Raw genomic sequence first — 24,552 nt, forward strand, 5'->3', positions numbered from 1 at the left:
ACCTATTGCAGGCCTTTTCAGCTCTGAAGAAAGTCATCCTCTGTTGGACTTTCCAATGTTTTGTCAGCTTGATATAAGATGAATTGGTTTTCTAAGGTACCTTGAAGTTTCATATGTGGAATGGAACAAGTCGGAGCATGCAAAATGTAAATGAGCAATAGAATAATGGGTAGTCCAGTCTTAACAGTTTTGCTAACAGGGAGTCCACTACACTAACACAAGGTTAGAAAATGTCTGGCCACGCAGGTGGGTTCAGTTCTGTAGCTGTGATGTTTACAAAGGTTTAGATTCTGTGGTTCTGTTCTGCTAATAGTGGAGTTCTCTGTCAGCACAAGGAGACATGGGTTGGATCCAGTGGTCTGCAGGTTCCTCCTCACTGCAGTCCTTTCTTACCTGGGACACTTGATTCCCAGGTTCATGGGATCCATACAGACAAACAGCCTTGCTTCAGAATGCAGGAGTGGTGAGGGAAAAGGGGACAGAATTTCCCTCTTCTGTGCTGATGGAAGAGGCAAAAAGGGAGAGTTTTGTCCCTTACCTTGTTCCCATTGAAGGCTCCCACTGTGGGTAGTACAAATCAAGTTTCTAGGATGGGAAGGGACTGCTGGCGATGGGGAGGAGACAATTTGAGAAAGATCCACAGCTGTTACAGCTTTCCGTTGGCAGATTGCTGGATCCAGCCCTATGCCTTTTCTGCCATCAACAGTGAAATAGAGTAATAGGACCCAGCCCTGTATGTGTTATTCTTGTAGCGTTAGTACTGCATGCAGGCATAGAGTGCTAACACAAGAATAACACTCACATGGAATTGAAAGCAGTCGTGTAGTGTCTTACTGATTATGATGTCACCTTTAGACAATTCTCTTTGCAATCATGTCCATAAGACTGCTCTACAGGGAGACAACCCTATGGATAAGAGCCCCTTTTGCTCCTGTGCAATGACAAAAAAATGAATCTGTTGGTCGATTGGTGAGCAGAATTTGAAGACATACAGAAAACTCGATTCTAGCCTGGAAACCCTGACCTAGTTAGACCTATCAGCAGTTCTTGTACTTACAGTAATCAGTCTGTTCTTTGGAATTGTCTAGAAACCCCTCACAACATGAAATTGTTTTTCTTCAGTCTCTCTTCTGGCTTCTCACTGCATTTTTCAAGTTGTTTCACCATCCCACCCCCCAGCTAGTGGGGTAGATCCAACCAATGTTTCAGCCTATCTTACTCAATTCCCCTTCTCACTACAGTTCCTGTCCCCACATGGCTTTTCTCTATGCAGCTCTCATGACCCCCCCCCCATAACATTTTTGGGTGGTTAGAGGGGACCCTTCTTCTTTTTATCCACCCCAGTATTTCCCATTTTCCTTCTTTTCTGCTTCCCTTCCATGTGAACAAACACACTGTTAATGTTCCTACTATTTCTTTTTCATTGTCCCCACATATAATATTTTTCTAACTATGGTTACACAGGCAAAAGCTGTTTCTGGGTGTTATATCGACTGAAACATGATCCCAGCATTCTTGTGCCCTAGAGTGGAGGACTTTAATCTGGAGAACCGGGTTTGATTCCGTACTCCTCCGCCTGAAGCCCGCTGGTTGACCTTGAGTCAGTCACAGTTCTCTCAGAGCTCTCTCAGCCCCGCCTACCTCACAAGGTGCCTGTTGTGGGGAGAGGAAGATAAGCCACCTTGAGACTCCTTAGTGTGGAGAAAAGCAGGGGGGGTGTTATGAAAACCAACTCTTCTCCTTTTCCCCCTCAGGATGTTCTTCTCAAAAGCACCTTACTGCCATTTTTCCCACAGGGGAACGTCTTTGCCCACTGAATAGATATATGTTCAGCGGTGGTTTCCCCCCCCCTAAAAATTTTTGAGCAAAAAACCTTAATCGGCTTTGAATACTCCCCTAACCAACCAAACAACCCTCTCCTGATAAAGCAGATTGCTTCATCCAAGGAGAAACATGAAGCTGCCTTCCACTGAGTCAGAACATTGGTCTGCCTTGGCCAATGTTGTCTACTCCGACTGGTGGCAGCTCTCCAAGGTCTCAAGTTGTGGTCTTTCACAGCACCTACTTCCCTAATCCTTTCAGCTGAAGATCCCAGCAGGGACTGAACCTGGGACCTTCTGCGTGCCAAGCAGATGCCCTCCCCGATGCTTATTTTATTTTATTAGACTAGCATCCCGCCCTCCCCGCAAGCAGGCTCATAACTACTCTACTGTTGCATAAATGCCCTTTCTTCTCTCTCTGCCTGTTCCAGTGAATGAGCTGCTGTCTGTGCTGCCTACTCCAAGGGCTGCTGAAGTTGGGGGTCTGCCTGCTGCGATGGCGGCTGCCTCATTACGTAGCGCTGGTCATAGCCAACATGAGGAGCCGCCACGAAAGCAGCAACACAGCCAGTCCGCCAGCACCGTAGCCCTGGCTGGCAGCATGCTGAGCGAAGGCCAGGAAACGTCTTACAGGTCAGTGTGCTGGGGAGGGGCAGGGGAGGGCCCAGGCAAAACCTGGCCAGAGGTTGCAGGAAACAAGAAGGGGATATGTTGCACAGCATCTGGCTATAGTCCTCCACTGTTGCATGGGTAGAACTTGGTGGCTCTGAAGGTACCCCCTGATTTCAAAGCAGGCTCGATGGGAGGAGAGGTCTTGGGTTCACTCAGGGGCTCAAGGGCCACCTTCTCCTCCACTCCACAAGCCAGTGGGGTCCTACTACCTAAGGCAGAAGGCCACCTACCGATTCTGAAGTAGGATTCCAAGCACCCCGTGGCGGCTGCAGGCGGGCTCGCCAGCCACTCTTGTTCTCTATCCTTCTCAGGGATGGGCTGAACTTCGAGGTGGAGGTGGAAGTGGAGCCCCAGGCTTCCTCGGAGCGCAGCCTCTGCAGCGCAGCCTCAGGCCACAGCTTCTCCATGGACTCTCTTGCCTGCACCAGCGACGGCTGCAGCTTGGCAGGAGCAGTAACAGAATAAAGCAGCTTCACACGGAGCCACACAAGATGCCAAGGACCTGGGAATCACCTGTTGCTGGTCTGCAGCCCATGCTGGATCTGTCTCCCCTCGCTCCTCCAACTCCTCCTCCTCACAATGCCTTGCATCTCTAGCTCCTTCCCAGCCTTCAACTGCAGCTCGGAACTTGGTGCTTTGAGGCAATAAACCTGCAACCCACAGAAGAGCCCTGCCGACCCTCCGTTGCCGTTTTCTGGTGTCCACTCCCATGCTTTACCTACCAAGAATGGGGAAGTGACCTTGCTCAGAGGAGGATAACACTACGCCTCCAAGCCTTGGGAGCTCCATGCTAGAGAACCTGCTTCACCTGCAAAAGGTCTTGGCTTCAGACCCTGACATCTTCTCTTAAAAATACCTAGTGTAGCAAGGTTTCCTGGAATCTGGGAGAGGTGTAGACAGGATGGGGGTAGAATGTTTCAGTGATGTAAGGGTCACTTCCTATATTTGGCCCTTGGAGGGAGAGATGAGACATCAGGAGAAGGTAAGGAAAGAGGCTGGTTGGTGCAAATAAGGCACAGCTCCTGCAACAGAGTCACATTTGACATGGCCAGGAGTTATAGGGTAAGAGAACAGGTCCTTTTAAGAGTCGCTCTGTAAATGCTAAGGATCTGAAGCCTAGCAAAGACCCAGGTGTCTATCTCTCTTTGACATGGCAGTGAACTGCCCTGCTTGGAGCATCTCTCCGCACCACCCCTGCAGAGGCCCCATGTTCTTCCTAGTGTTACAAGGACAATGACTCTGAGAACCAGAATGGTGTACTGCTTGGCCTGCTACACAAGGACCACAGAAGCCTAATAGGGAGGTTGAGAACATGGAACAGAGAAGGGGAGTTTCTAAGGGGGAAAGGTGTGCTAACAGTGTGATGGACAGACCCTACCCACACCCACACCTCCTGAACACCGTCTGACCACTCAGATTGCCCACTTGCTATGAAATGGCTTGACTGCTAGCTCTGACCCAGCCCTTGGTGAGAAACAGGGAGGAAAGAGGTAGTCAAGGGAAACAAAGGGGTGTATGTTAAGTAAAAACAAACACACAGGAATAAAAGGAGTTTGTCACAATGGAAGTAAGTTGTGAACAGGCTACGCAAGCTGTGAGTTCCCCAGAATGGCACTATTTAGTTTACTCATGACCTGGAGGTGGGGTAAGCAGGGGTCCACACTCAGGCAGGATTTTTTTTTTAATCCTTTAAGAGTTTGGAGAAGGACAAGGACTTTTTCAGACCATCATTAATGTGGCTGTGTTCCAAAAGCCAGCATGAAATGCAGGGATATTGGGAGAGGGCAGGGAATCCCCCTGACCCTAACACTGAGTTTCAGCACAGTTCAAAAAGTTAGCAAGCGGCTGCTTTCCAAACCTTTCTGATACAGAGCATAACAAAGTTTGGACTCCTTGTTGCAAAATGAACAGGGCAGGACTCCTTAGGCAACTCCAAAGCTCAGCTTTTTACCTCTATTAAAGCTCAGCAGCCCTCTGGAGGGGCAGTCAGTGATAGCTGATCCGCAGAGGCACAGGGGTTTGCATTGAGGAAACTCAGGTTAATGCTGGCACCAACATTACTGAGGATGATACTGAGGATACTGAAAACCCAAACAAGCTGCAAAATGGCACTACAATGCGCTCTGCAGCCTGAGTAAACAAGCAGCAAAGTGGCCAATGAGATTCAAGTGTGAAATAATTCAGGTTGGGGCCAAGAAATGATAGGGACCTTGGTGGCTAACTCACTGAAAACACTGATTCAGTGAGCAGCAGTAAAATCAGCAACTCCCTAATGCCCTCTGCTGCATAGATATAAGGTGCAGCAGCATCTGAAATACTGTCTACGGTTCTGGTCACATTAAAAATAATATCACAGAGCTAGGAAGGGGCAACCATGCTGATCACGAGTGAAGCAATTTCCTTCCAAAAGAAAGAGTCAAGTACTTAGGGTTTACCTTACAAAATCCCCTCCCACAAACTGTGGTGACACAAGAGTCTTATCTGTAGCTTTCAGCCACAGCCAAAAAATATGATCTTCCACCCTCAGAGGTAAGAATCTGGATGATCAGACACTGGAAAATGAGCTCCCTGATGCTCCCATCACATTTGGGATAACCTGTAGGGTACCTAACAATTGCTGGAGGTGGACCACTACAAAATTCAGGGAACAAAGATACTCCAAGATCCTCCCCTACTCTTGTACTGTATGCCTAATCCCCCCCCACCCCCCGTGGACCATCAAGGAAAAGAGGGGGGACATCTTAAATTTGCATACAAGTATGTACAGTGATTTTTAAAAACTGTGTATGACATTTGAGGGAGGGTCACCTTCCTTTCATGTTCGTATACCTCCCATTCTGCATGCCTTTCTGGATGCCACCCCCACCCCTCTGCCCGTAAGACATGCAGGCAGTTTCGTGAAAGGTCCCTTTCCCGTACAAAAAGCACAGAGGCACAGCTCAGTTTTTGGTCTTTTAGTTTGAAAAAAATTTCACTGAAAGTGAACAACACAGAATGAGGCTTGGTGGCCAATTTCCATTTTTTTGGGGGGGAGGGGCAGCCAGTCCCACAAAGAAAACCAGGAGGGCTTTAAATGGAGAGGGAGGGGTGCAGATCAGAAACCTCCACAATGGAACAACTGCTTCCTGCCGACAGAAGACATCACAGGCACGGGAATGGCAACAACCACACGGAGACGCTGCAGGGCAAGGTAGGTGGAGGGGAGGCTTCTGGGCCCTGACCGGCCCTGCCCCTCCCCGCCATTCATTCTTTGGAATGGTTTCAAAGAACAGCGGGACCAACATGAACCCCAAATTCTCAACTCCCCCCCACCCCCCCCGCAATGACACAGACGAACTGGGCCTCCCTAAGGCTAAAAAAAAGGCCTAAATCGGGCATCGAGAGTTCAGCATTGCTTAGAAAAACAAGAGTCCAGTGAGAGCTTGGGCAATTCCCAGCCCAACTTCGCTGCTAGTCCTGCTTGGCCTTCTTGCTGCAGCTCTCTTCCGTGGGGGCAGCCGCGGCTGTGTTGTCCTCAAGTTTCCGTTTGCCACCCTCGGCAGGGAGGGCCTGGCCAGGGCGGGGCTTGAATGAGATGATGATGCAGGTCATGTTGTCACAGCCTGTTCCATCACCGGATGTATCAGGAGCCAAGCAGCGGTCCAGGAGCTGGGGGCAGAAGCAGCAGAGGATGAGTCTCATCGTTACTGACCGTCGTTGAGCAGTCTGTGGACTCCCTTCCAGAAGGAGCCTGCATGGCAGAGCGGTCTCTGCTAGGGTTGCCAAGTCCTACCTTGGCTGCAGCGGAATTCTTTGGTGCAACGTCATCCGGAAGTGACATCATCGCGTCGGGCTCATTGGGAGCAGGGCCACTATCATTCAAGGGAAAACCATAGAGTTTTCCCTCGAATGCTAGAGTGTCCCCCTGCAACGTGCCCGATGCGATGATGACACCTCCGGGTGACGTCATCACGCCGGGCACGTCTCCGTGCTCCCAGCACTTTGGGGGTGGGGTTCCCCCTGGCGGTCCAAATCGGGCCGGCGGGGAATGGACCCATTGAGCGGGGTCCCCCCCCCCACCGGAGACCTGGCAACCCTAGTCTCCGCTAAGGTACCCAAATGTGTACCTGTGCTCAACCAGATGTGAATGCACAAATGTAACAATAGTTTGTCAGGAAGCCCGGAGTAAGCTTCACAGGCTTAACCTGGTGAGTTGACATTGAGGGTATAGAGTCCTCTTTAGGCACAGAAGTTCAATATCAGGCCTTGTGACTGGTGGACTGTAACGCCTCTGGAGTGGCTACCCCCAGTACGGATTGTAGGACTCCCAGCTCTAGCAACAGAGACAGCAAGCATCCTGCAGTCTCAAGACGGCCCCCTACAATCCTAGTCAGACCCTGCCAATATTGATCATTGAACGCACCAATTTTCAACAGCAGCCTGCCGAAACCACTGCAGAGAGCAGCAATTATAACTGGGAAGAAGGTCAGAGTCCACTGCGCCAGATGTATGACGTGCTTCTACCGAAGTCCGCAGGGGACGGAGGGCATTACGAAGGGAGGGCAAACTGTTCAAAACACTGGTGTGGTACAATTATCATGCAGATGACAACAAGATCCAGTTAAAAGCATAAAGGATCCCTTTCAAATAGGCATCGGCCACCCGGTCCACATCTTTATGCTTCTGATTGGATCTTGTTTTCATTTGCATGGAAGTGTAGCACAAACCCAAACCTGGATGGCCCAGGCTAGCCTGGTCTCGTCAGACCTTGGCCGCTAAGCAGGGCCAGCCCTGCCTAGGCTTTGGATGGGAGACCACCCAGGAGAGTTCAGGCTCACAATGCAGAGGCAGGCGCAGGCAAAGGCAAACCACCTCTGTCCATCTCTTGAGAATGTCACAGCCACCACGATGTAGCACACACACACCCCACACCAATGTTCCCTCTAAGCTGTGGAGTCTTGTGAGCAAAAATTCTACTTTGTGGGCTGCTGACATTAAAGGTGTGAGCGAGCGATTTGGCTCCTGCATCAATTAGTTTGCTCTGGAGCCCTCCTTCCTGAGCTGAGATAAAAATGTGTGAGCCGGAGGCTAAAAAACTATGAGCTAGCTCACACGAACTCAGCTTAGAGGGAACACTGCCCCACACACTTTCCACTGAAGGTGACACAATGTGCATTTGAGAAAATGGGCTCTGGCTCACAAGACAGGCTCTGGGTTCTCCCGCAGTGCGCTTGGGACTCTTAATAGCTCATGGGGACTTTTTTTTTTTTTTGCTGCAACAGAACAACATCAGCCATCCATTCAAACATTTCAGGAATTGGAAATGCCCTCAGAGAAGCCACTTGGACAAATCCTTGCAGGCGGATGCCTCACTTCAGCTCTCAGTCATGCCTCTCCCAGACCCCACCCTTTGAAGACTCACTTCTTCTACTATGGACGAAAGGGGCCTTAGCTTGTCATTCTCATCTTTCTCAGTGATCTTGGACTGGACGAAATCCACCACCTCCTGGCTGCTCATGACATTCCTGGGTGGGAGAAGAAAGGGGGGAGTTATCAAAAGTAGGGGGGAGTTATCAAAAGTAGGGGGGTGCTGCCGTGCTACTCTTACATCCCCCCACCCCTCAAGCGCTGCGGCCTCAGCTTTCCTGAGGGGACAGTACTGTCGACTCCCTAGCCTCAGGAGCCAGCTGGTGACGGCTTAGTCTGCCGTAGGAACACCCTTAGTCAGTTTGGGGACAGGGGTGAGATGGGAAATGCAAGCAGGAAGGCCCACTGTTATACAAATAAACATGAAACTGCCTTATACTCAGGGCTATTTTTGGGCAGGAACACACAGGAACGGAGTTCCGGCTGGCTTCAGAGTTGGCCACGCCCACTACAGCCAAAACCTCTGCGCGAAGGCCTGGAGAGCGACCACCCCCGGTGACTCCGAGGCCTGGAGAGCGACCACCCCCGGTGACTCCGAGGCGGGCGGGCCAGGGGGGCCCCTGGAAGGATTGGGGAGGCATTTAAAAGCCTCCCCATGTCTTCCCCGGCCTAGCCAAGGGCCGGCAAGCCAAGGGAAGGCATGGGGGTGTGGCCTAATATGCTAATGACTTCCTGCTGTTGAGTGTGGCCTGTTATGCTAATGAGTTCCTGCTGGGCTTTTTCTACACAAAAAAAGCCCTTCTTATACTGAATCACACCCTTGGTCCATCAAGGTCAGTACTGTGTACTCAGATGGGCAGTGGGTCGCACACAGAGGCCTTTCTCATCAACTACCACCTGGGGATTGAAACTGGACCTTCCGCCTGTCAAGCAGATGCTCTAATCACTGAGCCATCGCCCTTCCCAACCCAGCCTTGGAGCTTCTGCAGCTGCCCAGCCCCCACCTACCAGATGCCATCGCAGGCAATGACCATAAAATCGTGGTCATCGTTGATTGTCAGCACCTTGATGTCTGGCAGCGCTGAGATCATCTGCTCCTCTGGAGGCAGGTTTTTATTGCGTTTGTAGAAGTGATCTCCTGTAAGAGGGAAGCATGGGAGAGATGCGTCGGAGGGGCTCCCTGCCCTTGAAAGCACTTCTCTGGGGGCGGGCTGCGCCACACAGATGAAGACAGACACAGCATCAAGGCACCCCTGCCTCACCCCTAATGAACCTGACGCATCAGATATATTGTCGAGCATTTCCATATGGCACAACCAAACACCAAACAGAACAGCAGAAATTCACTGTCGTAGTGGCCACCGGCTTACATGCTTCAAAAGGGGTGTGTGACAATCTCAGTTTTAGCAATAATGATCACATGGAGTCCTGAGTGAGAGGGGGAGGGCTTTCTCACAAGGCCAACTTGTTCCTTTGAATGCCAGCTGCTGGGCGGGGGAGTGGACACACAGCAAGGGAAGGCTGTGTCCTTCATGGCCTGCTTCTGGGCCGGATCCAGACTAAATTTCCCATTAACGGACGGGTTGGTCATCGTTCCACCGGTTTTTCATCCTATTGCAGACCCCAAATATGCCCCCTCTTGCCATTCCTGAGGGTCCGCTATCCCCCCAAAGAGCAGCAGTTCAGGGAGGACAGTGGGCTGTAGCAAGACACTTCTGTTCCGCGAATGGAAGTGCCACCCGTGAGTGGAAAGTCAGTCTGGATCAGACCACCTGTGCTTTCAGCTTCACTAACCGCAGCTGGAAACAGAGTTCTGGCCTCAATAAACTTCAGTCTGCTCGGAAAGGCCTTCCCTCCCACCCCACCCCCAGTTCCCCCTTGACACCGCATCTTCTCGCCCCACTAACGTGCTGCCCCTTGCACAGTCCCAGGTCAGGACAGGATGGATGGAAGGATGACTGGCTGGCTGGCTGGCAGCTGGAGGGCTGCATGAGAGAAACGAAGGCCACGGTTAGAGACGGGAGTGCAGGCTACTGCAGCCCTGGAGCCTCAGCACACTCACCGATGGCCCGGGAGAGGTTGAGGCCGCCGTTGACCCGGCCGTCCATGGTCACTTTCCCACCGGCGTTCTTTATTCTGGCCAGCTCAACCTCGTCTTCGGGCTTGTGGTCGTAGGACATGTCAACCGCCTTGCCGGCTTCCGACACCACGCAGCGAGAGTCCCCGGCGTTGGCCACGATGAGCTGTTTGCCCCGGATGAGGGCGACCACCGCTGTTGTGCCACTTTCTGAGCCGGGCTGGAGACCAAGAAGAACATTAGATGCTTCCCGCATACCAGAGGGGAGGCTGGCGGAAAGGATGCTTCCGAGGGCAGGGCCACGAGCAGACAGCTGTCCCAACCCCCGCCCTGTGCTCCCATCTGCCCTGTTTGCCAAGCCGCACTTCACCTTGAGCCAGCCAGGCAGAGCTGCCTCGGCTGAGATCGTAGCTTCTCTCGGCAACTAGGACAGAATCCCCCACCCCCCCAGCTCCAGGACTGACCTTCTCCTTTCCCTCCATGCCTGCAAGCATCATGTCCTCATCTTCATCCTCTTCCGCTTCTTCTGTGTCATCCTCGTCCTCCTCAATGTCTCCTTCCTCGCTGCTGTAGCCATCTTCATCCTCCTCAATGTGTCCTTCCTCGCTGCTGTAGCCATCTTCATCCTCACTGCATTCCTAGCAGAGACAAGAACACCCCAGTCCCCCCCCACCCCCAAAAACAATCAGACTGGCCGGAAACAATGGCAGGTCCTGAGTGAGATGGGGAGGGCTTTCTCACAAGGCCAATCGGGTCTCCTCCAGCCTAGAAAACAGCCAGGCCAAGTGGAGGGCAACAGAAAGCCCTGGAGGTAGTGAGATGGCTGTTTTGGCAAGCCAACTAGAACCACCCACTTGTCCGCAAAGCGGCCGGACTACCAAAGCTCCCTTTCCCAACTCATCTATGGAAGACAGAGATCCCTTCCCTTGACCAGCTGAAGCCAGAGGTTACCTCGCTGTCATCTTCCTCCTCCTCCTCTTCCTCCTCCTCTTCCTCCTCGCTGTCCTCGAAGAATTTGGACATGGTGGTTCGCTGGCTCTTGCTCACAGAGGAGCAGGAAGGCTCCGCCTCCCCCGCTGCAGGGGCTGTTCCCTCCGCTGCCTTTCTCGGGGGAGCGCTGGCATCCCCTCCGCCGGCTGCGTCTGGCCCAGGGGAGGTGCTGGTGGTGGTGGACTCAAGGCACAGCTTGCCGTTCTTCTCCTCCTCCTGGCGAGGCTTTGAGAGCTCCTCCGTACCCGCCTCGCCATTCACGCTGGGCTCATCCCGTGTATCCTCCGGGCCCTGCTCGCCACCTGGATGCCCCAGCTTGCCCTTGACACAGTTCTGGCCGTAGCGAGTGAGCAACTCCTCAATGGCCATTGTGGCCTCCTCGTGCAGCAAGGCTGCCTCCTCGTTGTCCACTGAATGGATTTTGGGGGAGGGGGGGTCGATCATCAATATCACGGCAAGCTTCTCAGCTTTTTCCCCCTGACTCAAATTTACTGAACGAATGCACCCCATACTCTATACAGCATGTGAACAACACGCTGTCCGTTCCCCTCCTCCTCCCCAAACCAGACAGATGGCCTTTCCTAAACAATGAAGAACAGGAGCTGGGGAGAACTTGCAGGCACCCACATTCCATGAGCTGCCTTCTGCTAGGTCCAACTAGCCCTGTATTGTCTACTAGAGGCACAGCCTCTTGCAGTTGGAAATACTGAGCATGGGGTGGGGTGGTCAAGTGTAGTCAGCATTATAAAGACACAGCTCTGGTTTTACTTGCGCATGAGAGAATGTGGGCCACTTCACTGGCATGCTCTGAATCCCAGGGGATAGAGTTGCACCCCACTTTCTGATCCTGCGCAAAAGACTCCCCTGCCCCAAGTGATACTACAGAGATATCTTTGCTTCACTCTCAGGCTGCCCACTCCTGGGCAGCAAGCTGCAGCTTTGCTCACCATCATCTTCATCAGCCACCTTCTCCTCCTTCTCCTCTCCATCGTGTTGGGGCCGCCCTGCCATCTGCGACAGCTCCTTGACTACCTCCTCGGTTGTCAGCTTGGCATCGATGGCCAAAAAGGCATCCTCGAGGGCCTAGGGGGCAGCACAGTGGAGAGAGTCTTGCACGTAAGGGACAGCAATTCCATGAGGGGCAACACAGAACCACCGACGAGTGCAATTACAGGCGTGACTCCTTTGAGCCTGCCAAAGCAGCACAACTGACTTCTATGTGTCTCTACACCATTAGAGACCATTTACGGACTCAGCGTTAAAGAACAGACTGTGCAGTCCAGGGGGAATGGGTGGGGGTATTCAAGCAGGTTTCTAGCCAGCGTTGAAGACAGAGTGCTAGACTGAGAGCTTTACTACTCTGATCCTACCGAGCAGTTCTCATATTTTCTTGGGAGTCTTGTTCCTGGTGTTGCAGGTACCCTCACAGCACTATTTTGACTGATAGTGCAGAAATGCCTCAAGGGGATTGTGCACTATGCTTGACTTATACGACTCCCAGCTCAGGGAACAGGTTTGCTTTAATTTATTTATTCAACTATTGTCAGTCTGCCTACCTCATCATTCTCAATGGCTGACGGTGGCTCACTTTTGCCACCCAAAACCAGTAGGCAAAAACATGAACTGTGCTAACGTCACACAGACAATGGCATAAGTGAAAAAGCCCCTATGTGCAAGATTAAGGCATTAGGAACAACAAACCAAAACAAGGACCAGAAGGATTCACGGCCATTAAAAAATATCAAGTTTTGCAACTCAACTAGCCCCATTCTATTTAGTTTCTACGTGAAAAGTGTTATGGCTGGAACCAGCTTGAAAACTGTCCCTTTGAAGTGAAGAAGGTGGTTGCAATTTAGAAACAAGGCGTGATGGGTGATACAGGAGCTTAAAGATCCTCCAAGCTATTTTGTGGCTCAGAATCTGGCGTAAAGCTCAACAACTGCTCCCACCCCCCAAACTCTGGCCAGGTTAATTTTATCTATTTATTTAAAACATGTATTAGCTGCCTTTCTTCTATACGAAGTTCAAAGCATCTTACAATATAGACAAAATCCATAAAGAATAATTTAAAACTGCAGTTTAGAATTGCTAGCAAATTATCAGATGTGGTCCTAAATGTAACCATCTCCGACTGCCTCACAGACTGAAAGCAAAGGGAGCCAGATACACCTCCCTGGGGAGGTTGTTCCATGATCATGGGGTACCATTTGAAAAGGCTGTCTTTAACTGATGGGACAGTCAGGAGGATAATCTTAATTCCGAGGCACAAACAGATGGGAGAGGTCTAGGACTTATAAAAATAACAGTCTCACTGTGCAAGGCTGGAAGAATTCACTGCCTGGCTTGTTTGGCCATAATATCCAGATAATGGTAAGGAAAAGCTGCTGGAAGCAGACTGACCAGATGGCCCTTGGGAGGATACTGTTGGACAAGCTCTTCAGCCTTACCTTCTGTAACTTGCCTTCCTTGTATGCTTTCTGGTCCTTGATGATCTCAGGGAGGTACTTGGCACAGTATAGAGCAACCTCTTCTCCTGGATTTCAGGAAACAGCAGTTAGAAGCCTGCTTGCCCTAACCCCAACACACTGCCAGATGAGCAATTAATCCCACAGAGGAAGGGAAACGCCTCATCTAGATGAAGGAAAGGCAGCTAATGGTTCTACTTCTAATGGGCCTACGTACAGCTAATGGGTCTACTTCTTCAGTAGAGTGCACAAAGAATCACATTGTGTACCCAGTTAACAGGAGATAACCAGACAGGCTGCCCAGACTAATGAAAAATGGCCAAGCCCGACAAAAATGAGAGCCAGAGTGGTGCAGTGGTTAAAGCGGCAGACAGGGATCTAGGAAATCCAGGTTCAATCCCCACTCTGCCATAGAAGCTTGGCTGGGTGGCCTTGGGACAGTCATAAGAACATAAGAGCCCTGCTGGATCAGATGAATGGTCCATCTAATCCAGCATCCTGCCTCACACAGTTCCTCTTCAACCAGTTCCTCTGGAGGGCCAACAACAGGGCAGAGAGGCCAAGGCCTTCCCCTGATGTTGCCTTCTATCTCTGGGATTCAGAGGCTTCGTGCCAATGTGGAGGTTCCCCTTAGTCGCCATGGCTAGTAGCCACTGATAAACATCCTCCATGAATCGAATTCCCTTATAAATCTGTCTATGCCTGTGGCCATCACATCCTCTAGCAGCAAATTCCACATTTTATTCACTCTCTGTGTAAAATAGTATTTCCTTTTGTCCATCCTGAAACTACTGCCCATCAGCTTCATTGGATGCCCTTGCGTTCTAGTATTTTGGGAGAGAGAGAAAAATTTCTCTTTGCCAGCTCTCTCCACTCCATGCATAATTTGATAAACCTCTATCACATACTCTCAGCCTAACCTACGGATTGTTAAAATGGAGATGAGGTGAATGATGTAACCTGCTTTGGGTCCTTATTAGAGAGAAAGGGGGAATATAAATTCAGTAAATAAATAAAAGCCAGTGGATATGGCACCAGCATCTGTGGCTACTGAACCTAACCTTCCCTCTACAAGGGGTGGGATGGAAAAACGAAACACAGCACAAGAACACAGCAGTGCAAGATTTAGCCCAATACAAGATGACCTCACTTTGAATGGGAAAATAAGAACATAAGAGAAGCCATGTTGGATCAGGCCAATGACCCATCCAGTCCAACACTCGATGTCACACAGTAGCTGAAACCCAGATGCCATCAGGAGGAACACCAGCGGAGCCAGAACTCCAGAAGCCCTCCCACTGTTGCCCCCCAAAATGCTGTACTCTTCCCTCCTACTGCCACTACATGCTCACCAGCCCCCCCCCCATTCCTGCCGGACTTAACAGCAGAATTAAATGCAGATGGTTCCAGGTTCAATGTCCAACATTTCTAGTTAAAAGATCTCAAGCAGCTGACACTGGGGAAAGGCCTTTTTCTGCCTGAAGTCCAGAAGAGCCGCTGCCGAGCAGGGGAGAGAGATCTGGCTACAAGGACCAAGGGCCTCCCTCTGCCTTAGCCTCAGATATGTTTATGTACATCCCCTACTTTTGGCCCCCAAGATGCTGCTGTATATGTCTAACGGCTCTTTGTACCAAGAAAGTAACATTCCACAGGATCTTTTACCTCCATGACCGTCGTATACAGAGAACATTGCTGTCTCGCTGTCCAGGTCAGGAATGCAATTGTGTGCATCCTGAAAGAGAAAGCAAAAATCAGCAAATGGGGGGGGGGGTGTATTTGCAAGCTGCTAGCAGTATGGCAACAGAGGAAGATCCTAAAAAAGCAATCAGGGAACAACTGTTCATACATGTGGGAGCAGCTTTCCAAACAAGAATGCTTTAAAAGCCACCAGAGACCTTTTGAACAGAATAGGCAGTAACAAGAAAATAAGGCCTAAGAAATAAGAAGAACCCTGCTGGATCAGACCAATGGTCCATCTAGTCCAGCATCCTGTCTTACGCAGTGGCCGTCCAGTTCCTCTGGAGGGCCAACAACAGGGCATAGAGGCTGAGGCCTTCCCCTGATGTTGCCTCCTGGCTCTGGGATTCAGAGGTTTAGTGCCTCTGAATGTGAAGGTTCCCCTAGCCACCACTCTCCACCTCTCATGGAACAAAGCCCTTGGGATTCTAGGGCCACGACTACTGCCTAAGCTTCTTCTAGGTGCCTGCAAAATCGAAGGAAACCATCACTAGCCAGACTGGGGACAGGAAGTTGGGCACCAACTACAACAGTGGAAGTGGGCCAGGCTTTTGAACAAGGTTGCTAACCTCCAGGTGGTGGCTGGAGATCTCACAGGATTACAACTAATCTCCAGGTGACAGAGATCAGTTCCACTGGAGAAAATGGCCACTTTGGAAGGTGGACTCTGTGCCATTACACCCCATTGAAGTCCGTCCCCTCCCCAAACCCCGCCCCCCCAAATCTCCAAGTATTTGTCAGCTCGGAGCTGGCAACACTACTCGCGAAGGTTAAGCAAACTGGCAAGGAGATGGTGAAAAGCAGAAGATGCGAGCCGTAAGAGGAGGGATCCCAGTCTCAAGAACACTCTGGGATGAGTGATGGGAGAAAGATCTGGAGCGGGGACAGCCAGGTGGAGCCTTCACCCACGAAGCTCCCGCTTGGCGCTGGCCGGCCACGCCCCCTCCCCCGGCCCTTCCTTTCCTCTCCTCACCTCCATGGAGACCCGCCAGCCTTGCATGGCGCTGTAGCCGAAGTACAGCGGGCGCGGCCCCGACCCGCCACCGTTCCCCGAGCTTTTGGTTGTCCTGGGCTGCGAAAGATAGGCACCCATGGCCGGCCGAACGGAAGGACCAGGCCCCGCCAAGCGGGACGAGGGGAAAGGAGGGAGGGAGGAAAGGAGCGCACGGCGGCGGCAAAAGCGGACCGAGCGAGAGAAGGAGGGAGACCGGGAGACGGAACCGGAACCAAGCACCATAGAGTCCCCGCCGGGAGGAATGAGGGGGACCGGAAGCCGAGGCTAGCGAGCCGCAGGCGGAAAAGGAATAGCTAGAACTAGGAAACAAAGATCCTGTCCATGGAGACACATGTGGCCTGTAGGCGGCTGAGCGATTACCTAGTCCTAGGAAAAAGTGTGAGTCCCGCGGCACCTTTAAGACCAACAGAGTTTTATTCAAGGTATAAGCTTTCATGTGCACGCACACCTCTTCAGAAGTGGCGATTCTAAAGGGGGAGATGAGACAAGCCTCTAAATAAACTCAGCAACGAAAAGATAACCAGAAAGCTTATACCCAGAACTAAACTTTGTTGGTCTTAAAGGTGCCAGTGCCCTCAAACTTGGTTCTGCTGCTTCAGACCAACACGGCTACCCACCTGAGTCTAGTCCTAGAAAGGATGACCGGAAATGGATAGTTGCAAAAAGGCCAGGAAGCGGTGAGAGGATTAGGCATGACGAACCATAGAGCCTCAGCGAGGGAGTGGCGGGCTTGCGCGCGAGCCAGCTTGACGTTGGTTGCCAGGCAACGGTGGAAGGCCTCGAAGTGGCCTCAAGGCGAATGTAAACTGCCTGCCGGCTTCTGGGGAGGGGAGGGAATTCAGCGTGGGCAGGGAACTCTACCAGTTCCCAGAGACATTGTTCCCGCTACTCGGCCTAGTTATAGAGGAGGTGCTGAAATAGTAATGACCTATGATGTCCTGCCAACCTAGCAGTTCGAAAGCAAGAAATTGCAAGTAGATAAATAGGTACTGCTTCAGTGTGAAGGTAACAGCGTTCCATGGCCTCAGAGTTTAGTCATGCCGGCCACATGACTACGGAAACGTCTTTGGACAGCGCTGGCTCTTCGGCTTGGAAACGGAGATGAGCACCACCCCCTATATTCGGATTCGACTGGCTTTTGAGCAAGGGAAACCTTTACCTTTATGATGTACGAGAAACAAATATAGACCCTGGTGGTCAGCCGTGTTGGTCTAAAGCAGTAGAACACATTTAGAGTCCAGTGGCACTTTTAAGACGACAAAGTTTAGTCAATGTATGAGCTTTCATGCACATGAAATGTATTTGAAAAAGTATGTGTGCTCAGGAAAGCTCATTTGTTGAATAAAGCTTTGTTGGTCTTAAAGGTGCCACTGGACTCTACATTTGAGAAACAAATATATTATTTCTGTCCTCGTTCGTAAGCTTCCTTTAGATCAAGTCTGGAAATCTCTGCGCAGTGCTTTAGTTGGACTTTCTTCTGAATAAATGTACCTAGGTCTAGATTGTAGGAATCGCAACATTATACCAGAATGCCTTTTACTAAGAAGAATGTGTTAGCAGGCCGTAACTGATAGCAGCCCCAACCATATGGCATTCAAGGCAAAAGAGGAGCAGAGGTGGTTTGCCATTGCCTTCCTCTGAATAACAAATCCATCCACGTTTTTCCTCGCCCTCTTTTGTTTTGGCTTAGCATCAAGCATGTTTTGCTGCGCTCAAAAGATTGCGACTTGTTAGTTGGTCATAAGGAAGGTATTATGTATTGGATTTATCTAACAGACCAACATAGTTATTTGTGTGTAATTTCTAGAGAAGTGCTAGGAGTTCCCACCTCACTTAATTGGCAGTGTGTTCACCAGGAGTGGAACCAAGCATTAAATGTAGTCCTGTGATTATTTTTTTCTCTTCCAGATGCAGTTTGCTGAGCCTGCTTCCTCATGGAAAAGATCAGCACAGCAGAAATGGGTCTCCTCCAGCTTTTCCTCCTGAACTGGGGGAAAAGATGCATTCTTGTGTTGTCTCAGATCAGGTGCACACTACAGTTTAGTAACCTTGCCAGAACTTCCATATATTTCAATGTACTTCACAAATTTATTTGCGGCATGATATTTGGGGATATGGGAGGCATAACAGAGGACTGCACACATGCATTCGATCCCATTACTGCAACAAAATTACCTCTATTTTGGTAAATGTGATCCCACAGAAAAAGCCAGCCTTTGTCAGCACATAAATAAATACAGTACAGCAGGCAGTAAAGTTTAATTTTCCCTTCTGCGAAGGAAACCACCATGTGTTCTGGAAATGATGATCAGTGTCAGGGCGTCTGATTCCATTGTGTTTTGCCTGACTATGGTCACTCCCGACAGATAACCTGCGTCGAGCAGGCTTCAACCTCTGGTGCTACAAGGTCTGGCCTCAGCAGGGCAGACTGGGGGAGGTAGCGGCGACAGCCCCCCCCCCCCGGAAATATTTAACTTTCAGAACTTTTCCATCTTCGCTCAACGCAACAGGGAGCTCAGCAAAGCTCTGACAGTGGCCGGAGTGATTTTGCCCTCCAGTCGGCGCTCAAGCGGGCACTAGCTGAGAGCGGTGCTTTTTCCTTTCTACCCACCCTCCATCGATAATGCTTATCAGGCTTACGCAGGCGCAAGTCCATTATTTTCTCGTGTTGGAAGCTCCCTGAGGGCGGGAACTTTATTCAAACGAAGAGCACCAGGAATAAGGCGGCTCTCGTTTGAAAACCATCACGGCACGAGCCAAGATCCACTAACCCGGCTACATCACGCAAATCTCCCATCCGGGGACCAACACGCAGCTCCACCCGGACCTACCCAGCGCAAGCGCAGCCCCGTCGGTTACAGGCATAGCCTTTGCCATGGTCTGCGCACGCGCACTTCTCCCTTTCGCTCGGTAACTCGACAGACTGACAGGTATTAGCGACAGGGCTGGTTTCCTCGAGCCCTCTGTCCAATCTGAAGCTAGTCCCGGCGCCCAAGGCGCGCTCTCATTGGTTTACGCGGAGCCCCACCCCCTTGCCGTCCAGTCGCCGCCGTCCGCAGCGGGTTAGGCTGCGCGGCTTGGAGGCTGCCACTTGCCTTCGGGCTCTCGTCGGCGGAGACGGGCCTGTGCCCGGTAAGTCTCCTTGACCCTTTCCCGTCAGCCTGGGGGATGGTAGCTGGGTAGGCCGCGCGTGGCCTCGGGGGGGGGGGAAGTTCGTGGGGTCCCTGCCCCGCCCCCTCCCGCGTTTCCATGGCGCTGGCCGTGAGCAGAGGGAGGGTGACTCTGGCTGACCCCCTACCCAAGGAGGCCACGCCCTCTGGAAGTGGATGAGTGCGGGGTGGGCGTTGGCGGTCAGGCCTTCCCTTCTTCTCCGCAGGGGGGCTGGCTTAAGGAGGACAGCTGCTCGTGACGCAGCCCCGGGGGGGGGGTGTCGAGAAATTGCCATGGTAACAGGCCCCTCCTTCCCCCTGTGCCTCGTGCGGGGCAAGTACTCTTAAGTCCCCCTCTCCTTTTCTGGTCGAGAAGGGCTCGCTCCCCCCTTTTGTCTTCCTTGGCCAGAGAGTCCCCATCAGTGCCCCGCAGCACAGTCACCCGGCATGCCCCTGACTTTCTCCCTGTAGGTTTGCGAGCCTTTCCCAAGATGTCTGAAGGAGAAGCCAAGCAGGTGCCCAGTAGCGGCTCTGACACGAAGCCGGACTCGGGGCCTGGCCTGGCCTCTTTGTCACCGCCCATGGCTGCTTCTGCCCCCCAAGAGGAGGAAGAGGAAGAGAGTGAGGACGAATCAGAGATCCTGGAAGAGTCGCCCTGTGGAAGGTGGCAGAAGAGGCGGGAAGAGGTTTGTGGTGGGGATGGTGGACCTGAGAGGGAAGTGGTAGTGAGGAGAGCACTGACAAAGAGGACCAGCGTTGTTTCTCCTGCTACTCTGTTTTCATAGTGCTGGTAATCATGATCTTGACATTGGGTCCTTCCCAAAACCTGCGAGATCGAAGCATGTTCTCTCGATTCTTTGTTAAAATCACTTGAAACTCTTCCATGAAGCTCTGTAGTACTTCTGAGTTTCATTGCCAACAGTGGCGATGATCCATATGATACCTAACTAAAGAAATGCTCTTAAGGTTTGTAGTGCTTCACTTTGCACTATCAGTCATGTAGATGAATGAGGATGAGAAATCAAGATATGTGCCAGGCAATGGCCTCTAGGCAAAGGGTTCTTCCTGTTTTGTGCATACAGCAGTTGGCGAATGAAGCCTCTGTTGTGTGATGCATTTGTCCGAGTGGGTGCTTAGATCCTGTCTCTGTGTGTTAGAGGCTTAAATAAATAGGGGAGAGTTGGCCTGAGGGAAATTGGAGTTGCTGAGCCTTGATGCATCTCTGTAGAGGACATGCGCTTACAGGAATACTAGCCCTCAAGCCAACCCTGGAGTTGAAGCAGCAAGAGACAATCCTTCTTCATGTTCTTGGCAGAGGGAATCCTTGGTTGAACTTTTCCAGTATCTCACACTTGCTTGGTAGTGTCTGGGTACTTATGCTTCCTTGTCTATTCAGTACTTATTGGAGGAATAGCAGAACCAACCTTGAGGTCCTGCACATGCTGTGCAGACTGCTGTTTGACTTGGTCATTGGTGCTTTTGAATTCACATCATTTCAGGGGCTGGTTGTTTGCTTCTTGCGTCTTTTTCTGATTGAATTGATGAAGGCTCTACAGAGAAATTTTACAGTTTTGGCCTATTCTCTAGTCCAACCTCTTAGCAAGTTGTAGACTTGTCCTTTGTTTTTTACCACCTCCACACAAATATTGAAATTTAAAATTATTCCTCATAATGAGCACTCAGGATGGCTGATTGACTTCCAGCTGTTTGCATTGCTCTTAATTTAGTTTCCCTAGGAATGGAGTGGGCAATCCAGTTAAAGAAGACAGCACTAGAATAAATATTTCTGGAAATTTTACAGCCATGGGAGAATTCTATACGTTATTTTGAAACTGGGGTTTCTGTGCAGCTCTCTGCTGTTTTGAACTTCTCTCAACTTGCAGAAGAGGATTGGACTTGAAAAACTGGGAAAGGTGTGGGTACTCAGAGGCTAAGTTGTAAGAATGTGCCTCCTGCTTACCTGGTACAGAAGTGAAGGCAGGTGCTTTTATTTGCAGTTCTTGTGTGTGTTTTTTGTACAGGAGTTATTTTTTATGTGCCTTTACTCTTAAACCAAAGAATTCTTGTAAATCCTATAGTATCCTTATTTTTGTTTGCGTTTTGAAAAAGACCATTACATGAGTCCTCAAGTGGTGGTTTTGCGTGGGGTTTTTATGTAATATTTAATTTCAGTGTGGTACTAATAATTTGTTTTCAGTTGGTTCTAAATTTTAGTGTAGTTTTTGTGATCTGCTTCTAAATTTAATGTAGTTTTTTTGTACTTGCAACACAATGTCACACTGCTTTCCTTATCCACAACAAACTGTGTTACAGCCATTTCGCACATTATACCGAGGCATGCCGAAACTAGCCATTGAGCTTCTCTGCTGACCCTAGTCTTTCTCCTGGCCTCCCAACCGACCTGTGGGAAAGTTAGGAACCAGTATTTTAGATTGCTGAGAATACTTCATGTGTGTTATGTCAGTCTTTACCTTAATTATCCCTGTTGTTTTTTTTTAGTTTGTCCACTGCATGGAATGTCTTAGACATAGTATGTAAGACATTGCTTTTTATCCGCTTATTGCCCAGTGTGTGTGAGGTGAGGTGCAAAAACTGAGCTTATGGAGTACAGAACCTGGGAATGTGGTTCATGACAGAAATCTCAAAGCAAATACAGAGGAGGTCATTCAACCAGAGACTACAGACTTGAATGGCTTCGCTGGGATCTTGTTTTTGTTTTGCTTAGTCTGTCTCCCCCTCCCATTTCTTGGGTCGAGTAACAATATGCTTCTTGTGAAGAATCTTCAGGGAGAGCCAGTGTCTTGGCTGCTTGGGTTTTATTTGATGTGCTTGCTCTAGCCCTCACTGTTTTCCTTCTTATCCCAAAATAGATTTTCTGACGCTTCCTTGCTGTGCCAAGTCTGTTGGGTTTTTTTTGCTTTGCTGGTTTTTCATACAGACTCTTGATGCTGCACCTTTAAATTGCTGCATCTCAGAGCTGTTCTCTAAGCCATAATGTTCTTCCCTCCCATTTTAGGGGTTGTTCACGTGGATGTTAAATGATGTTTGTGTATTTTGGGTTCAGATCTACATAAAAGTCTTGTAATTGTCAATGTGACTCATTGTAGTTTAACTACTAGAGGAAGTGGCATTGCATCAAGAGAAGAGACCGTGCTATTTGGGAATGTGTTCCTGATGAAACTAAGGTGGCCACATCACCTAATATGTCATTCTGTTGGAATGCTGCATGAAATAGGACTGAGTGACTAGGCAGCAGGAGGAGAAGTGGAGACTTGCCAAAAAGCAATAAGTAGTGGAGCTGTGAACTTCAGACAGGTGGGAAGAAGAGGGATTGTGAACTGTGACTAGATCTGGGAACTTAGATCAAAAGCCATTTTGCTGTAATTGTTAGTGTGGGACTAGTACCAGGGAGATCAAATTCCTAATCAACCTTAAAGCTTTCTGTATGTGACCTGGGGTCAGTTACTCTCTCTCAGCCAAATCTGCCTCATGGGATTGTTTTGAGGGTAAAATAAAGAAGAGACCACTGTATGCTGCCCCAAGCTCCATAGAGGAACAGAGTGGGATAAAAATGTAATAGATCAGTCTAACATCTGACTCAGGGAAGCTGGTGGAAAGTGCTGTTGAATTATTTAGAAGAGTGAGCTTTACGAGGAAGCTTCATCATGGTGTCTACAAAAAGCAAAGAACTGGGATGAGCTGTGGCAAAGCATTTGCTTTACATGCAGAAAGCCCCGTGTTCAGTCCCTGGCATCTCCAATGAAAAGGATCAGGTGGGAGGTGATGTGAAAGAACTCTGCCTGAGACCCTAGAGAGCCACTGCCAGTCAGAATAGATAGTGCCGACCTTGATAGGACTTACTTGGTATAAGGCAGCTTCAAGCATTCATATGTTATAGGCCTCTTCATGTAAAACAAAAGCAAACAGCATGTGGGGCAATGTGAGAGAGACTCATAAAATTCTGAGTAGTGTAATTTAAGGTAGATAATGAAGTATTTTTCTTCCCCAGTAGTAGTTTTTCTGGTTATCCAGTGAAATCAGAATGTTACTTATTTATTTATTTGGATTTATATCCCGCCCTCCCCGTAAGCAGGCTCAGGGCGGGTTCCAACAATATAAATATAATATACAATACAGTTAAAACCACTTAAAACAACAGGACCCGCAAAGGAAATCTTTCACTCAATGTATAGTTAACTTACAAGATTGCTATCATAAGATGGGCAAATGACCACAAGTATATGTGGCTTTGAAAAAGATTGGCCAGATCCACAGAACATGAAGCAATCATATACTGTGTATGTATTAAGTGCCATCAAATTTTCCTCTGATTTATGGTGACCCTGTGAATTAGTGACTTCCAAAATGACTTATCATTACCAGCCTTGCTCAGGTCTTGCAGAACTGAGGGGCTGTGGTTTCTTTTGGGTCTTCATCTTTTCCTGCTGCTTTCAACTTTTCATAGCATTATTATCTTTTCATAATGTGACCAAGGTATGATAGCCTCAGTTTAGTCATTTTAGCTTTTAGGGAGAGTTCAGGCTTGATTTGTTCTAGAACCCACTTACTTGTCTTTTTAGTGGTCCACAGTACCTGTAAAACTCTCCTCCAACACCACATTTCAAATGAAATAATATACTACGAGTCACGGTAACAGCATACCTCTTCAGTACCAGAAGTATCTGAGTGGCCACTATTAGACGAGGATTCCTGGACCATAGATGAAGCCTTAGGGTCTAATCCAGCAAAGCAGGTCTTGTAGTCAGTTTAACTGGAGTTTCATCAAACCTTTGATGCACAGACTCTTTGCTTGCTTGCCTGCCTGCCCTAGCACCTAAGCACTGGATGCTGGTGCCTGTGGTTTTGAAATTTTTTACCTTTTAAAAATCACCAGTATGAGAAAGAGGGGGCATGGCTCAGTGGTAGAGCATCTGCTTGGCATACAGAAGGTCCTAGGTTCAATCCCTGGCATCTGCAGATAAAAGTATCAAGTGGTAGGTAATGTTAAAGACTTCTGCTTGAGACCCTAGAGAGCTGCCTCCTGTCCGAATAGACAATAATGACTTCAATGGACCAAGGATCTGATTCAGTACAAGGCAGCTTCATGTGTTTATGAGGCAGATTATCCTGGGGGAGGAAAAGAGCCTTGTAGTTCCAAAAAGTTTGTTCCTGCTAATGGCCTCCTCTATTCTTGGCGTGCACCTGATGTGAAGCCTTTCTCTGATGTCTGCCTCTTGAGTCCAGGTGAAGCTTCAATGACAGTTTGATCTCCCAGGCATCT

General features: G+C 49.7%; 3 protein-coding genes across 3 annotated transcripts in view; 2 read left to right on the forward strand and 1 right to left on the reverse strand.

Annotated features, from left to right (window-relative positions):
• The window catches only part of LOC107113795 (E3 ubiquitin-protein ligase RNF19B-like), an 18,114-nt gene extending 14,919 nt beyond the window's left edge, over positions 1–3,195 (forward strand). The window contains exons 8-9 of the mRNA XM_015415166.1: positions 2,252–2,453; positions 2,804–3,195. Of these exons, the coding sequence (XP_015270652.1) occupies positions 2,252–2,453; positions 2,804–2,957 (356 nt within the window). The 3' untranslated portion in view covers positions 2,958–3,195. The remainder of the gene's footprint in view (positions 1–2,251; positions 2,454–2,803) is intronic.
• Positions 3,196–5,444: 2,249 nt separating this feature from the next.
• On the reverse strand, positions 5,445–16,313 carry PPM1G (protein phosphatase, Mg2+/Mn2+ dependent 1G). The gene is made up of 10 exons (XM_015415155.1): positions 16,081–16,313; positions 15,033–15,102; positions 13,353–13,438; positions 11,853–11,988; positions 10,867–11,315; positions 10,380–10,553; positions 9,901–10,135; positions 8,847–8,976; positions 7,894–7,996; positions 5,445–6,140 (listed from the first exon to the last, which is right to left on the reverse strand). The coding sequence occupies exons 1-10, from the start codon at positions 16,198–16,200 to the stop codon at positions 5,943–5,945; spliced, it is 1,701 nt and encodes a 566-aa protein (XP_015270641.1). The 5' UTR covers positions 16,201–16,313; the 3' UTR covers positions 5,445–5,942.
• Positions 16,314–19,145: 2,832 nt separating this feature from the next.
• NRBP1 (nuclear receptor binding protein 1) overlaps positions 19,146–24,552 on the forward strand; it is a 29,301-nt gene continuing 23,894 nt past the window's right edge. Inside the window, exons 1-2 of the mRNA XM_015415136.1 lie at positions 19,146–19,254; positions 19,743–19,957. Of these exons, the coding sequence (XP_015270622.1) occupies positions 19,763–19,957 (195 nt within the window). The 5' untranslated portion in view covers positions 19,146–19,254; positions 19,743–19,762. The remainder of the gene's footprint in view (positions 19,255–19,742; positions 19,958–24,552) is intronic.

Source organism: Gekko japonicus, unplaced genomic scaffold (genome assembly GCF_001447785.1).
Source record: "Gekko japonicus isolate JY-2015 unplaced genomic scaffold, Gekko_japonicus_V1.1 scaffold63, whole genome shotgun sequence".
NCBI classification, from domain to species: domain Eukaryota; kingdom Metazoa; phylum Chordata; class Lepidosauria; order Squamata; family Gekkonidae; genus Gekko; species Gekko japonicus.